At 30.4% G+C, this 13,456-nt stretch overlaps 1 protein-coding gene across 7 annotated transcripts in view; it reads left to right on the top strand.

Moving 5' to 3' along the window:
- Window positions 1-13,001, top strand: part of LOC130442537 (protein scalloped) — a 199,222-nt gene extending 186,221 nt beyond the window's left edge. For 4 of the 7 annotated variants that reach the window (XM_056776714.1, XM_056776711.1, XM_056776710.1 and 1 more), the window contains 7 exons: window positions 1,883-2,026; window positions 3,594-3,634; window positions 4,437-4,487; window positions 6,367-6,550; window positions 7,548-7,777; window positions 10,971-11,205; window positions 12,215-13,001. In XM_056776714.1, the coding sequence (XP_056632692.1) occupies window positions 1,883-2,026; window positions 3,594-3,634; window positions 4,437-4,487; window positions 6,367-6,550; window positions 7,548-7,777; window positions 10,971-11,205; window positions 12,215-12,328 (999 nt within the window). In that variant the 3' untranslated portion in view covers window positions 12,329-13,001. The remainder of the gene's footprint in view (window positions 1-1,882; window positions 2,027-3,593; window positions 3,635-4,436; window positions 4,488-6,366; window positions 6,551-7,547; window positions 7,778-10,970; window positions 11,206-12,214) is intronic. The other 3 variants (XM_056776716.1, XM_056776713.1, XM_056776717.1) reach the window with 3 other exon arrangements.
- Window positions 13,002-13,456: the final 455 nt, after the last annotated feature.

Below are 13,456 nucleotides of genomic sequence, written 5' to 3'. Positions count from 1 at the left end.
TTTCAGAAATAAGTTGAGTTTATGTTTAAGTACACAAATACGAAAATGTCATATGTTACCTGCATTTTAATTATAAGCAAAACTTCACTAATGATAAGAGGTTTTAGAGACCTAAAAGAATGAGTAAGCAAAGCAAAGAAATCATTTGATACAACTTTTCCAAACCAATAACCTATGTGAATAAGAATAGTTCAAAGATTCGAAGAAACCGGATGTTCCAGGAGACCAAAGTCAGTAGTTGATCATGAAAAAAAGCAAATTATTTCACTTTTTTAAGTGAAGTAATGAATATACCAAGGCATGTATTTCGAACTGCTGGATAGGACAAAGAAACGCCATTGAATGGCTCTCTAGGACGCCAGTCTTAACATAAGAAGAAAAATTATTACCAAACGTCAAAGGAAAGAAGAATATTTTCAGCATTTAATTTAATAACGACTAACCTTACAATTGAGTGATGCTTTTTTAAAGTTTAAAGTACAACTTCAAATTTGAAGTCATCTTCCCTGATATGCGATACATACAAGATGACTCTCCTAAACCCAAAAGGGTTCGTTACATGTACAGGTGGGTCCAAGAAACACCTGTAAGAAGGAGCAGCTTTTTGTAGTGTAGCGATAGGTCAAGAATGGAGAGGATTTCAAGGTGGTAAAATATTGCATTGATTAGCTTGAGATTGTGTCCAGGAAAATAAAAAGGCAAATGGGTTATCGAAAAGTTCAATATGAATGAACAGAAGAGGTATATTAAGCTTTTTGAGGGTGAGGGTGGCAACCACCGGCATGCCACACACACACACACACACCCTCTTCATGTCATCCAAGGTACTGGGGACAGTCTTTCGAAAGAAATCAGCTAATGTTTATTATCGGTTTTATTATTGGCTATTGCTATACGACAAAGCACCTTAAGATGCTCAATGTCCAAGATGCAAAGGTGAAGAGAATACCTCAATCCACTTATCGTGCAAAGGCGTTCCTCTTCGTGGTATTCGATAGGACGTCCTAGGAAGGAACTTGGGTATCGAAATCAAGAATACAGGATTCTTTGGTTTGCACACGAAGTAGGTCTCCATAATCTGCACTCTAACCAGAGCACAATGACTGTATTTCTGATTGATATAATAATGTATCGCATATAGGTGCTTAAACTCAAATATTTTATTTGGGTTTGAAAATATGCCTTGTTTGAAAATTTTTTGGAGATTTTGTTAGATTATATAAAAACCATACCATTAAATTAAAAAAACTTCACTAGATGATGAGAAACGCCATTTTCTACTAAAATGAGAAAATAAGTTAAAAAGACATATCATCAATCAACAACAAACAAAAATAATAAATTCCGTCTTAACTATATCTCTGTTTTGTTTTGAGGAATGCTCAGAATATATTAGTTATTGTTAACGTTCTAACATCGGCTGTTAAGTTCAAGATTATTAGTTCTCCTGTATAATTTGTCCTTTGAGCATTTTCCATTAGATGTACAACCAGGTAAAAGTGCCAGTAAACAAGCTTTACAAATTTAAAAAATCATTTTTTCTTTGCAACCAGTTTTCTCACCAAAAAACTTTATATCTTGTAACTTATATCTCTTTGGTTTATTTAGGTTTATTTTAGGCTAACAGAGCATGGTGCATCATCGGCCATGTCTATCGAGCGAAACTTTATTTCAGTGGCGTTTTTGTCCTGAAATTTTTCCCTTGTTTAAAAATAAAAAAAGTTGACTCCGCTGTAAAACCTAGAATTTATCAGCCGATGTTATATTTCTTTCGAAGTATTAATACCGTTGGCTACTTTCCACAGCTTTTTCATTTGGCAAAGGCTTAGATCTAGTTAACTAACTTTCTTTTATGGTGATGGTAAAACTTTCAATTTATTAGGATCACGTGGCCAAAGAGAAAGCTCTACAGACGATGTCAAACATGTCGAGTGCACAGATAGTATCTGCTACCACTGCTATGCACAGCAAGTCAGCTGGCCTCAATATTGGTTTAACTCATAACCCTGTATCCTATCCTGGAGCGGTAAGTTGGTACCCCTTTATCGTGGGAAGAAAATGAGTAAAATGTTCTTACTAAAAAATCCGCCGTCCTGCTTTCTTGTTTATATGTATTTTCCCTTTTATAATTTCCTTTTTGTATATAAAACAATTGAAATTACGAGAAATTATTTGTATAACTTACTGGTGGGTTTAAGCTACATTATTAATATTGGTACTTTGACATGATATTTTTTTGAAAATGTGATTTCTAGAACAAAAATAAAATGAGGTCAGGAATTGATCATATTTTATAATAACTGTATTCAATATTTCCATCTTTACTCATTCACTTATGTTTCATAATAATACTGCTTTTTGCTAGTCTTCGATGCACGATATCTTGATGTATGTCATACTTATATCGATGAGTAAATTCTCGTTGAAGTGCAGTATTTGCAGTAAATTTATTTCGTAGTACCATCATTATCAAAATTCGATATTGATTATAATATGCCACTCTGCGAATTCCTGGTTCAGGTATTATTTGGTTCGTACCAGTCTCTCAACATGTCAAGGCCCTGGAGTTGGGTCACGTTAAAACAGCGTGCCGCTTGAACTTATGTAACACACATTTCCATGAGTGCTTCTGCACTAGCCCATTCTTCACGTGAACGATTTATCACCTTATGTTGTATCACTCTTGATAACGGGAGATATCAACAATAACAGCGGAATAACGCAAAGTGTCATAAATAAACAATAATTCAAGCATACTTTCATTCTTTTATTGGAAAATTGTGTTATTTCACAACATTCAGAAAGTTGTTAAAATCAATTCCAGTTTATTGACTTGCATTGAGATATTGTTTACAAGAGGATTTTTTCGTGCAAAATAAGCGTTAATTTTGTGTCGCACAATATTATTATAATTGTGTTTATAATTGTGGAGTTACTTACTCCTCAAAAACTCTTGAAATTTCCCTAAAGATCAGATGACATTCATGTACACCCAACTCACAACATAATCTCTACTTTTGTTGGTAATTTTTCTTTCGCCTAATTAATGATTTTCGAATAAATATGGGATTATTTCAACTGGGTGAAATATTACTTTTATACATACGACAGAGAATATATAAAGATATATATCAAATTTAATTGTATCTACAATCAAAATAATGGTATAATGAAATTCATAATTTATTTTATAAAAATAACACCTTTTCTATCAAATATCCTATGTAATTCCAATATTCAATACTCTCCCAGCTTCTGCATAGCTAAATGGGGAAGTTGGTAAACTAATTTCTATATTGTTTTGTTTTTTAACCTGTTAATTATGAACTCTTGAACAATTTTACAAACTTCGATTTTATGATTATGCCCATAAAATCAATGTTAGATAAAACTGTTTAAATGGTGGCTTCTAAAAACTGAATTATCTGAGCTTACTTGCTGTGTGGTGGAGCTGTAACGTAGATCTAGATCTGCTGTAACGCTATACATGGGCTTATTCTTAATATACTAATGCAGAATATTTTCATTGAGTTACTTACTGGTTAATAAATGTTCCTTATAGCTTGGTTAATTTTTGTTGTTGTCTTTTTTAGCAATTCTGGCAACCCGGATTACAACCTGGTACATCGCAAGAGTAAGTTTTTGATTTATTATTTTTTTACAAATTACTATATAATTGTGCAGCAAACAACTAACAAATCTCATCATAACAGGCAACGAAATGATTCAAAAACAAAATAATTAATAATAAAACACTTGAATGTTTTGGATATTATAGAGTAATCACCACTCAACGTTTCTTCATAACTTCCCCACCATTTTAGTTGTTAATTACTAGTGGGTAGAAGAAGAAAAGCTTCGGTTTGGAATGGTTATTAATGTTGAAAGGTCTATGCTTAGTAGATAGGCTTTTAACATCGTTGGATAAATAAAGAAATTTGTAAAAAAAAACAAGAAATTACAAACTACAGAATGAATGTGAACAGTGTTGGTAGAGTGGCAATGAAGACAAATTGCAACTTTATTTTCTGTTTATTCACACAGTTAATTTTGCTACCAAGAGATACCCTTTTTATGTGTAACATACCATCTATAAAACGTAAATAAATCTATTTATAGGAATACATCAGGAGATAGATTTCCCCCATTGACATACAGATATTCTTTTTTAATGATAATACTAATGCCATAAATCTCATCATCTTCCAACCTTAAATTGATCATATCAAACTAATAATAAGAAATATTTTAAAATTGAGATTAATTTGAATAATGTTTACAATATTGTAATATGAAATTAATCACAACCATAAGGCATTTGTAATGATTCCTTTATTTTGTGTTTTTCTTCATGACTTGTAACTACACACATTATACATTATTATATACAGTTTGTATACATATTTTATTATGTTTATAGTTTATTTATTTTATAGGTTTGAGAACGGGAGCAGAGTTTCCCGAAATGTATCAGGATTAGATTTTATGTAAGTTCGATTTATTGTTATGTGTATATGTGTTTCTTGTAAGTGTGAAGAAAAACTCAAAAGTAAAGTTTTTGATAAGATATATTTTCCACAAAAAAGACAATCCAGTTGAACTTTTCATTGCCCGCTATGCTATATTTGATGATATATTTAATTGCAAGTTTGCAATTAAAAAATGATCAAAATCTTTTAGTCTCAATGTGAGTTCTAATGACATCTTGAACATATTTTTTTAAAAATTGCATAGTACTGAACATACTGTTCACTGTTACCACTGCACCAATACTTACAATTATACTGTAGAATGCGCATAGCTATTTTTAACTTAAGCTCCTAAAAGTTTTTAATTATTGACGTAATATGTTATTTCTTTGTGGTGACAGCAACAATTCTGCATTACACCAACGTTTCATTTGTTCTTTTGAGCCCTCATATAGTCGATTACCTACAGCACTAGAAAGGTGGGATGTTTGCTCTGTACATACCAAGGAGCAAATGTAATGTTCCTGAATTTTCGGTTTTGTATCATTTCTAGGTATAAATAATTATTTTCTTCTCCCGATCGGGAAGACCAGTTTTTGTGTCGTCTCCGAAAATATCGTTGCAGTTCATGATATGATTTTATCAGTTTGTTGAATTGGGTTAAAACGGTTATGTGAAGCACTGAATATTTCATACGAACGCGTTCATTATAAAGTTCTCGTCAATTTAGACATGAGGAAAATTGCTGCAAAATGGATCCCCAAATATTTGATTGTTGCTTGAAGGTTGCAAGGGTAGAAGCATCGCGTTCGATCTGTGCTCGATTTGAAAACGATATAGACTTCTTAAACCGAATTGTTACTATTGATGATACTTGGGTACATTTCTACGATCCAGAAACAAAGCAACAATCGATGGAATGGCAACACTCTGGCTCTCCAAGACCTAAGAAGTTTCTTGTCCAAAAATCTACTGAAAAGGTTCTTGCTTCAGTTTTTTGGGATTGCCATGAAGTAATCATGATTGATTTTCTGGATAAGGGTAGAACAATAACTGGAGATTACTATTCGACATTACTGACTACTCTACGGGAAAAATTAAAGACAAAAGACGCGGAAAGCTATCCAAAGGTGTTTTGTTTTTGCAGGATAACGCCCCTGCACACAAATCTCATGTTGCCATGCAAAAAATTCGTGATTTAGGGTTTGAATTACTAGAAAACCCCCCTTATTCACCAGATTTGGCTCCGACCGATTATCATCTCTCTCCTCAACTGAAAAAAAGTTTAAAAGGTCGTAATTTTTCTTTCAACGAGGAGGTAATAAAAGCTGTGGAGGTCTGGTTTGCAGAGCAAGAAGAAACATTTTTTTTGAAAGGGCTAGGTTGCAGGTTCGCTGTAATAAATGTATCCAATTAATAGGAGAATATGTTGAGTAATAAAATATTTTAACATTGAAATTTTGTTTGGTTCTATAGTAGGCTAAGAATTTTTCAATATATCCTCGTATATTTGTTTATTGATTTGAGCGTAAATTACCCATACCTCATTTAAGTCCTAATGTATATATATTTCGTATACTATAATTTCTTACTCATTAGATGTTCTCTTTTTAATAAAAGACATTGACTGGAATGGTTTAAGATGGAAAATATTTCTAATTTCAACTGTTTTACGTTCCTTTGATATATAGGTAAAAGGTATGCCCACCGGTTGGTGAATAAAACATTAATCAGTCTTGCAATAACTACGTTTGTTATAGTAACAAATTGAATCGAAACTATTGTAATATGATTATGCCGATTTATAATTTACTTGTTTGCAAAATTTATACATATAAAAAAAATAAAATGGTCAGCTGCTAATATATTTTCATCTAAGGTAAACCATTTGTTGCAGTGTTAAACCATTTGCTCAGACAGCATATTCGGCAGGTAAACCGGCGACAGCAGTATCCGCAGGAGAAGTTGGAGCCCTTCAACCAGCACCTCCGCCAGTATGGGAAGGAAGAGCTATTGCAACACAAAAGTTGAGGCTTATAGAATTTTCAGCGTTTATGGAATCACAGAATCGAGATGAAGCAGTAAGCATTTTGTTTAATACAGTTTTTATTAGTTCCATTATTTGTAAATTTCAGGTATTTTAATTATTCTATCTAACTTGGATAGAGTTGATTAATGAGAGTTTCAATTAAAAATTGTAATTATAAAAGTATTTGACTGTGATTACACATAATTTAAAATTACTAGAATTATTTTTACCAGACACAAGACTAATTATGATAACATAGTAGATATAGGAACTGTCAACTTTTTTTCTCATTTGTTAAAACTCAGTCTTGTTTCTTCCAGCATTCAGCTTCTTGAGAAGTAGATGTCCAATCACTTGGGAGGTCGGCCGGGAGATCTCCTCGAAATTGGTGTTTCATCTTTTGTCCATTTAGCAAATCGAACTTTCATCATTCTGTCGACGAGGTCTCTCCAATATGTTCGACGCAATCTCGTGAATCGCTTTACATTCTGAATTATCAGATCTTCTCTAGCTTTACTTCTCATTTGATCTCTTAAGCTCACTCCTTTAGAAGTTTTCGAGTATCCTCTGCATATGTAGGAATAGGTCTTAACGATTGTTTTCTATATACAATATATATATATATATATATATATATATATATATATATATATATATATATATATATTTTCCATATGACGTCCCGCAGACAGTCAGATATTCTTGAGGCCTTATTTACTTGGGTTCGTACCTCTTGTTTTTTGCGCTTGTGTTAAAAACTGTATAACTTATTTCATATGTAGCAGGGACAACTTGAATTGCTTAATGTCTGTGAATTGGAATGCAAGATTGTATAAACAAGATAGAAATTTGACGAAACGTAAACAAAAAACAATATAAAATTACCATTTCCTACCTACCTCGACTATCCTGTTGATCAGGCAACGCCATGAATGGTCTTTAATATGTATTTGCAAAGAAAATACTTTAGCGCATAAAAACCATATTTTCTCAACAAGATTGTAGCAATAAAATTGGAATTACGTTGACACTTTGTTTTATTATTTCAGTATCAGAAACACCTTTTCGTACACATAGGAGGACCAGCATCGTATTCAGATCCCATGTTAGAGGCAGTCGACGTTCGACAGATTTATGACAAATTTCCAGAGAAAAAAGGTGGTTTGAAGGAGCTATATGACAAAGGACCTCAAGCCGCTTTTTTCCTCGTTAAATTTTGGGCAGATCTAAATTCTAATATACAAGATGAGACTGGTGCATTTTACGGGGTTACAAGTTCGTAAGTATTCTTATTTACGTTTATATTTCATTGTACTGGTTCTGTGGAATCTTAATTTTACATCATTAATGTTCAGGGGCTTTGTAATTAATGGTATTGGATTATCATGTAAATTTAAATTTTTTTCTTTTTCACAAACTGTATTAGAAAATTATTCCAAATATTTGGACAACCCACTGAAAACATATGTGAGATATGATCTACTAGAATTTAAAGGTGAATTTAAGTTAACAACACAAGCAAATGTGTTTCATTGGTATAGCGAATTTAAAAGAGAACTGATAACGCTTAATGTTGAAGCTGTTCTCCAGTTACTGTTAAAAATATTGAGAGATTGAGACGTAGGATCCAAAAAGAAACAAGAAATGTCTATTAACTATCTACGTTAGTTCCTTAGAAGTAAACACAATTTTTCAGGATCTTATGAAAAAAATTGGTACCTGTTGGGTACTAATACAGTTAACAATTTCCAAAAGGCAAAGCAAGTAAAAATCACATGGGAAACGTAAGAAATGTTAAATAATTATGGATATATTATTTCTAAAATAGAGTAGGAAATGGAAAAAAACATACATTTTATGATAGTCCTACCCGTCAGGAGAACTGTCTGTGAATTTAGCTATGAGTGATTTCCGGTTATCCTTTAGACGAAATACTTAGGTGGTCCAAATTTCACAGTAGTGTAATAATATAGGTGGTAAATAGTTCGAATATAAAAGATATTATTTTTTCTAAAAACACTGCTTAAGGTTTCTTATATTTTAACATATGTATTATAATCTTTCATATTTGACCTATAATATTCGGTATTACGATCTCATTTTATTGAATTTTTAAGTCTAAAGAACATAATGCAATACATCTAATTATAATTGTAGTTGATACTTTGATCTAAAAAAATATAGTTGAATATATAATTAAGGTTACAGATACATTTATACATATCAATCTAAAACCATTTATACTCGTTATAAATTTTACATCGCAAAAGTAATATTTAAAACTAATCTATACTCGTATCTATATTATTATAATTGATATGAACAGATAAACAGTTTAATAAATACATATTCATTGAATTATTTCTTAAATCTCATTAGATAATAACATTCAAATTTTTCATTATATTTTTTTCTATAAACTTATTAAAAGTAAAAGTAATTTATCATTTCTTTTTTTAATTATGAATGAGCAGAACTCTCTTGAATAGATTTATCATCTCTGAAGGTGAACAATATTTAATGTAGCATTGGATGACAGATATATAAACATGTGTGGTCGGTAAAATATCAATTTAACCACACATTTATCGACGTATATAGTAGCAGAGCCAACGCGGGAATTTTATGCAACCTTCTTGTCAAAAAGAATCTGTTTCAACACTCGGACAAGTTCACTGTAACATGATGGAGTGGGGAGGGTTACAAACTTAAAAAAATGTTCTGCATTTACATTATCGATTGGATTTGAATGTTTTCTATTTAGAAGAGAATAACTAATAGAATATACTCTGCTAATTTTCACAAACCCTTATTCTGTATTTCTGTTTCTGTCACATAGTACAATTCCTTGAATGTATTTTTGTTTTATCACAGTTTCATTTGATAATATTTAATTTAAATGTTATCATACTTCTCACATTTGGTTTTTGAAACAAAAGAAATACAAAAAAATTATTTGTATCAGATAATTTGGAAAACCCTTAGAATAAACATCAGATTTGGAAGTAGGATAAAACTGAGCCGTTTGTAAAATCTGACGCAGTCCAGTATTCCCAAATTGCTTTTTCTACAATTTTCAAAATATTTCATGGTCCCTGTCACTTTCAACTGTTTAGTCTGGACTCAATTAATGTTTGACGTGCCTGACAAGATTTTTTCATTTTTCCACACACATTCGCTGTGAGAATCAGCAGTTTAGTTTACCTCTGTTATCGGAGACACGTTAGGGCACCTAAATATCAATATCTCAATATTTACATGTGCTTGTTTTTTGATTTTCGTAAGAAACTTTTTCCTGTCATCTAAACTTCCCTTTTGACCTATTAGGCTTCCTTTTATCAAATTTTTGCAGATATATAGCTACTGAGTATTTTTAGAATAACAAAAGATCAATTTAGATGTTTCAAATGAAAAATTATCGGATGGTGTCACCTTAATTAATATACTATTATTTTACAGAAGCCGCTAATGCTAATATGTACATTCCATACGTTTTTCTAGAAGTATCTAGTTCTCGTATAATTGTCCTTGAAAGGTAATTTAAACTACGAGTTAAGTAAAGAGTAACAACTGTTCAACCTACTTGTATTAATTCGTTAAAGAGGTCCACATTTTATACCCTTGAGGAATGAAGAATTATTTTACAGTTAATATTAATCGTCATGGAAAAAGTAATACTTTCCATATTAGAGTAGTCGTTAAAAAAAGTTTTTTGCGATACCCTTTAAAAAGCTTGTTTTTGATTAAAAACACTGGGAATTTTTTTTTTATTGAAAACAACACGTACCTCTACACGATCCATGTTCATTAAATGTTAAACTATTGCAAGAGTACAACGATTTGTTTACAAAAGATGAAGGACAGTAACAATTCCTTACTCAATTCTTAGATGATTATAGAAAAGAAGACATTAATTATGCGAAAGAAAGCTTACTTAAGGCTTTGAGTATCTAAATATTCAAGTAACGTTTGTACTAATGTAATTTTAAAATGAAAACATCAATTTAAATATCTTTAATTTTTTTAATTGATAAACTAAATCAACTGGCAAATTTTTGAATTAAGAATTTTGTTTGTTGTTATTCTCAACAAATATTATTATTTTTATTGATTTGAGTATCATTTCTTATATTTTGAATAAAATTTTTATTTTTCCTGAAAAATTCTCAAAAAAAATTATTATACTAAAAAATCAACTTAGATCGTGTAGAGGCACGGGCTATTTTGAATAAAAAAAAAGTCCAGTGTTTTTTCGTCAAAAAGAAGCTTGTTAAGGGGCGTCGCAAGAAATTTAATTATCAACGACCACCCTATTACATACATATTCTTATAACTTAACATTAGTTAAATAGTGTATATTAATGGAATTTAATTATTCCAATAACATTTTGAAATGATTAAGTGCATATAGTGCAAAAGAAAAACTTTTCAGATTTTGGAAATGTGATGATAGCTATATCGCCTATTTTTAGGTATGAAAGTAACGATAATATGACGATAACCTGCTCCACGAAAGTATGTTCTTTTGGAAAGCAAGTCGTGGAAAAAGTGGAAACAGAATATGCTCGATACGAAAATGGACGATTTGTATATAGAATTCATCGAAGTCCAATGTGCGAGTATATGATAAATTTCATTCACAAATTAAAACACCTACCTGAAAAATATATGATGAACAGTGTATTAGAAAATTTTACAATCTTACAGGTAAGTATAGGTACATTTTGTCTTTTAGGGCATAGTGAAATTATTTCTGAATAGAAATAAAATTATCAGTTTACTTTGTAATTGTATTTATCAGATGCTGCTATCTTAAAACAAATAAAGAAAACATACACGCTGACTCAAATACAATAATAAATTATAGATTCATTGATTGATCATGTTTTCTCAAAGTATAATTTCGTCCCTGCCAAATCACAACGTTCAACATCATATTATCTCCCAGTTTTCCCGATTACAAAACTCATTCATGGCAAGAATACCAACCTGAGAATGTGAAGTAATGTACCTTAGATGTTCATTGTATCACATTTTTATTAAAATAAATCAGAAAAAATATTCAGGAATAATGAACAATAAGAAAGTTTAATTAGAAATCTATAGAAAAATGGGATTTATGCAAGTATAGAATTGAATTTAATAACAAAATAGATTAAAAAGCATTATATTGTTTACACCAGTCCTCTTATATTTTATATTGAATATTACCTCTAGTTTTATACCGTTGATATTTGCTAAATTATTCTTTGTTATCCATTCACCACTATTTTTCTGCATTTTTCTCATGACGACTTAAACATTTTTCTCCTAGTCTAGCTTGATAATATGTTTTTCTTAAAATTTGATAAATGTATACCATTGTAGTCATATGACTGCTTATTCATGTATTCTAACCGATATAGAGAGATAAAGGAACAATCAAAATTTTTTGTGTCAAATATCGACTAAAACTTTTCACTCACCTCACCCTGATTTGATTTATTGGTAATTAACAGCTTATAAATTTCACTCATAGATGGAATACTAGGATTTATTTCAGTATTTTGAATGTGATATTTGACAATTACATTGAAAAAAAAAATTAAATATTCATATGTAATTTAAACGCAGTTCAGTGTGAAATTTTTGATAAAAAAATATAATAGAAAAAACTAGAGGTTTGAAATTGCACAATATTTTTTTTAATGCTTAAAATCACTTTGTTTACTTTCAGGTTGTAAGTAACAGAGATACCCAAGAGACCCTTTTATGTACAGCTTACGTATTTGAGGTATCTACTTCAGAACATGGAGCACAACACCACATTTACAGGCTTGTGAAAGACTAGCAGGTTACTGGTACAACTGTAACCTATCACTTCAGTGCCTACACTCTCACAATACTAGTATTATTATCGGTTACTTACGTTTAAAAACAAACCTAGTTAAAAGAAAGAAAACACAAAACAATGTAAAAATTGTATTCAACTACATCTTCTTCTTTTTTTTTGTTTTTGCCCCAAGCTAAACTGTATTCGTTTATATGTCTTATTATACTTTTTATGACAATCTTTTTAATGTGCATGCAGCTCAATCAATGAAAATGGGTAACTTAGTAATAAAATTTTTACGGAAATTACCTCTACAATTCTTTTAATTTATTGCGTTCAATAACTCTCACATAAACACTGTCTAACGAGTGTTTTCTTAACAACGTTATCATCCTCGGAGATAGAAAATAATCGAGTCAGTGTAATTGTGAGTGTTGGTGTAGCAGTAGTAAACAATGTCTTCAGTATGAATATATAGCTTTTTTGCTTTTTGGTGATTTCGTGTCATCCAAAAGTTGTAATTTATCAAAAAGTTTATTCCAGGAAGGATTCACATTTCCAAAAAAGATGTTATCAGTACATATAAAATAGATAAAAGTAATGTGATTCATTTATATATGTATTTATATTACAATTATTTAGTTATCATTAAAGATAAAAAGTTAAATTTATTATTAACTGGAATTATTAGCAGGAATTAATTAATTATTTCATATATATATATATATATATATATATATATATATATATATATATATATATATGATAATAATAATAAACGAAAACAGTTTCAAGCTTATGTGTAGAATATTTCTTTTTTTGAGATTTTGAATCAGCTATTATTTTGTTTAGATTATTCTAGTTTATTTACAGAGCAGTTGTCAATTTTTCTTGCTAAATTAATTTCTACCCAAAGTATTTTGAATAAAAATATATTTGTCAATAACGTTTTTCCAGCGTGCTCATTTAGTATTTGATTTTTTCTAAATGAATTTATCTTTAACACAGGAGCAAACAAAAATTGTATCAACAAAGTTCCATTAATGCAATATTTACAATGAGTTCGGTTTGGACGATACACGTTCCAATATCAAAGTATTCTCTAATGTTAGATATTCTTCAAATTTACCTAAATCTGTAACAGGT

Source organism: Diorhabda sublineata, chromosome 4, assembly GCF_026230105.1.
Source record: "Diorhabda sublineata isolate icDioSubl1.1 chromosome 4, icDioSubl1.1, whole genome shotgun sequence".
Lineage (NCBI taxonomy): Eukaryota > Metazoa > Arthropoda > Insecta > Coleoptera > Chrysomelidae > Diorhabda > Diorhabda sublineata.
Note: the sequence above shows the minus strand (reverse complement) of the source record. Positions and strands in the feature narration are given on the sequence as shown.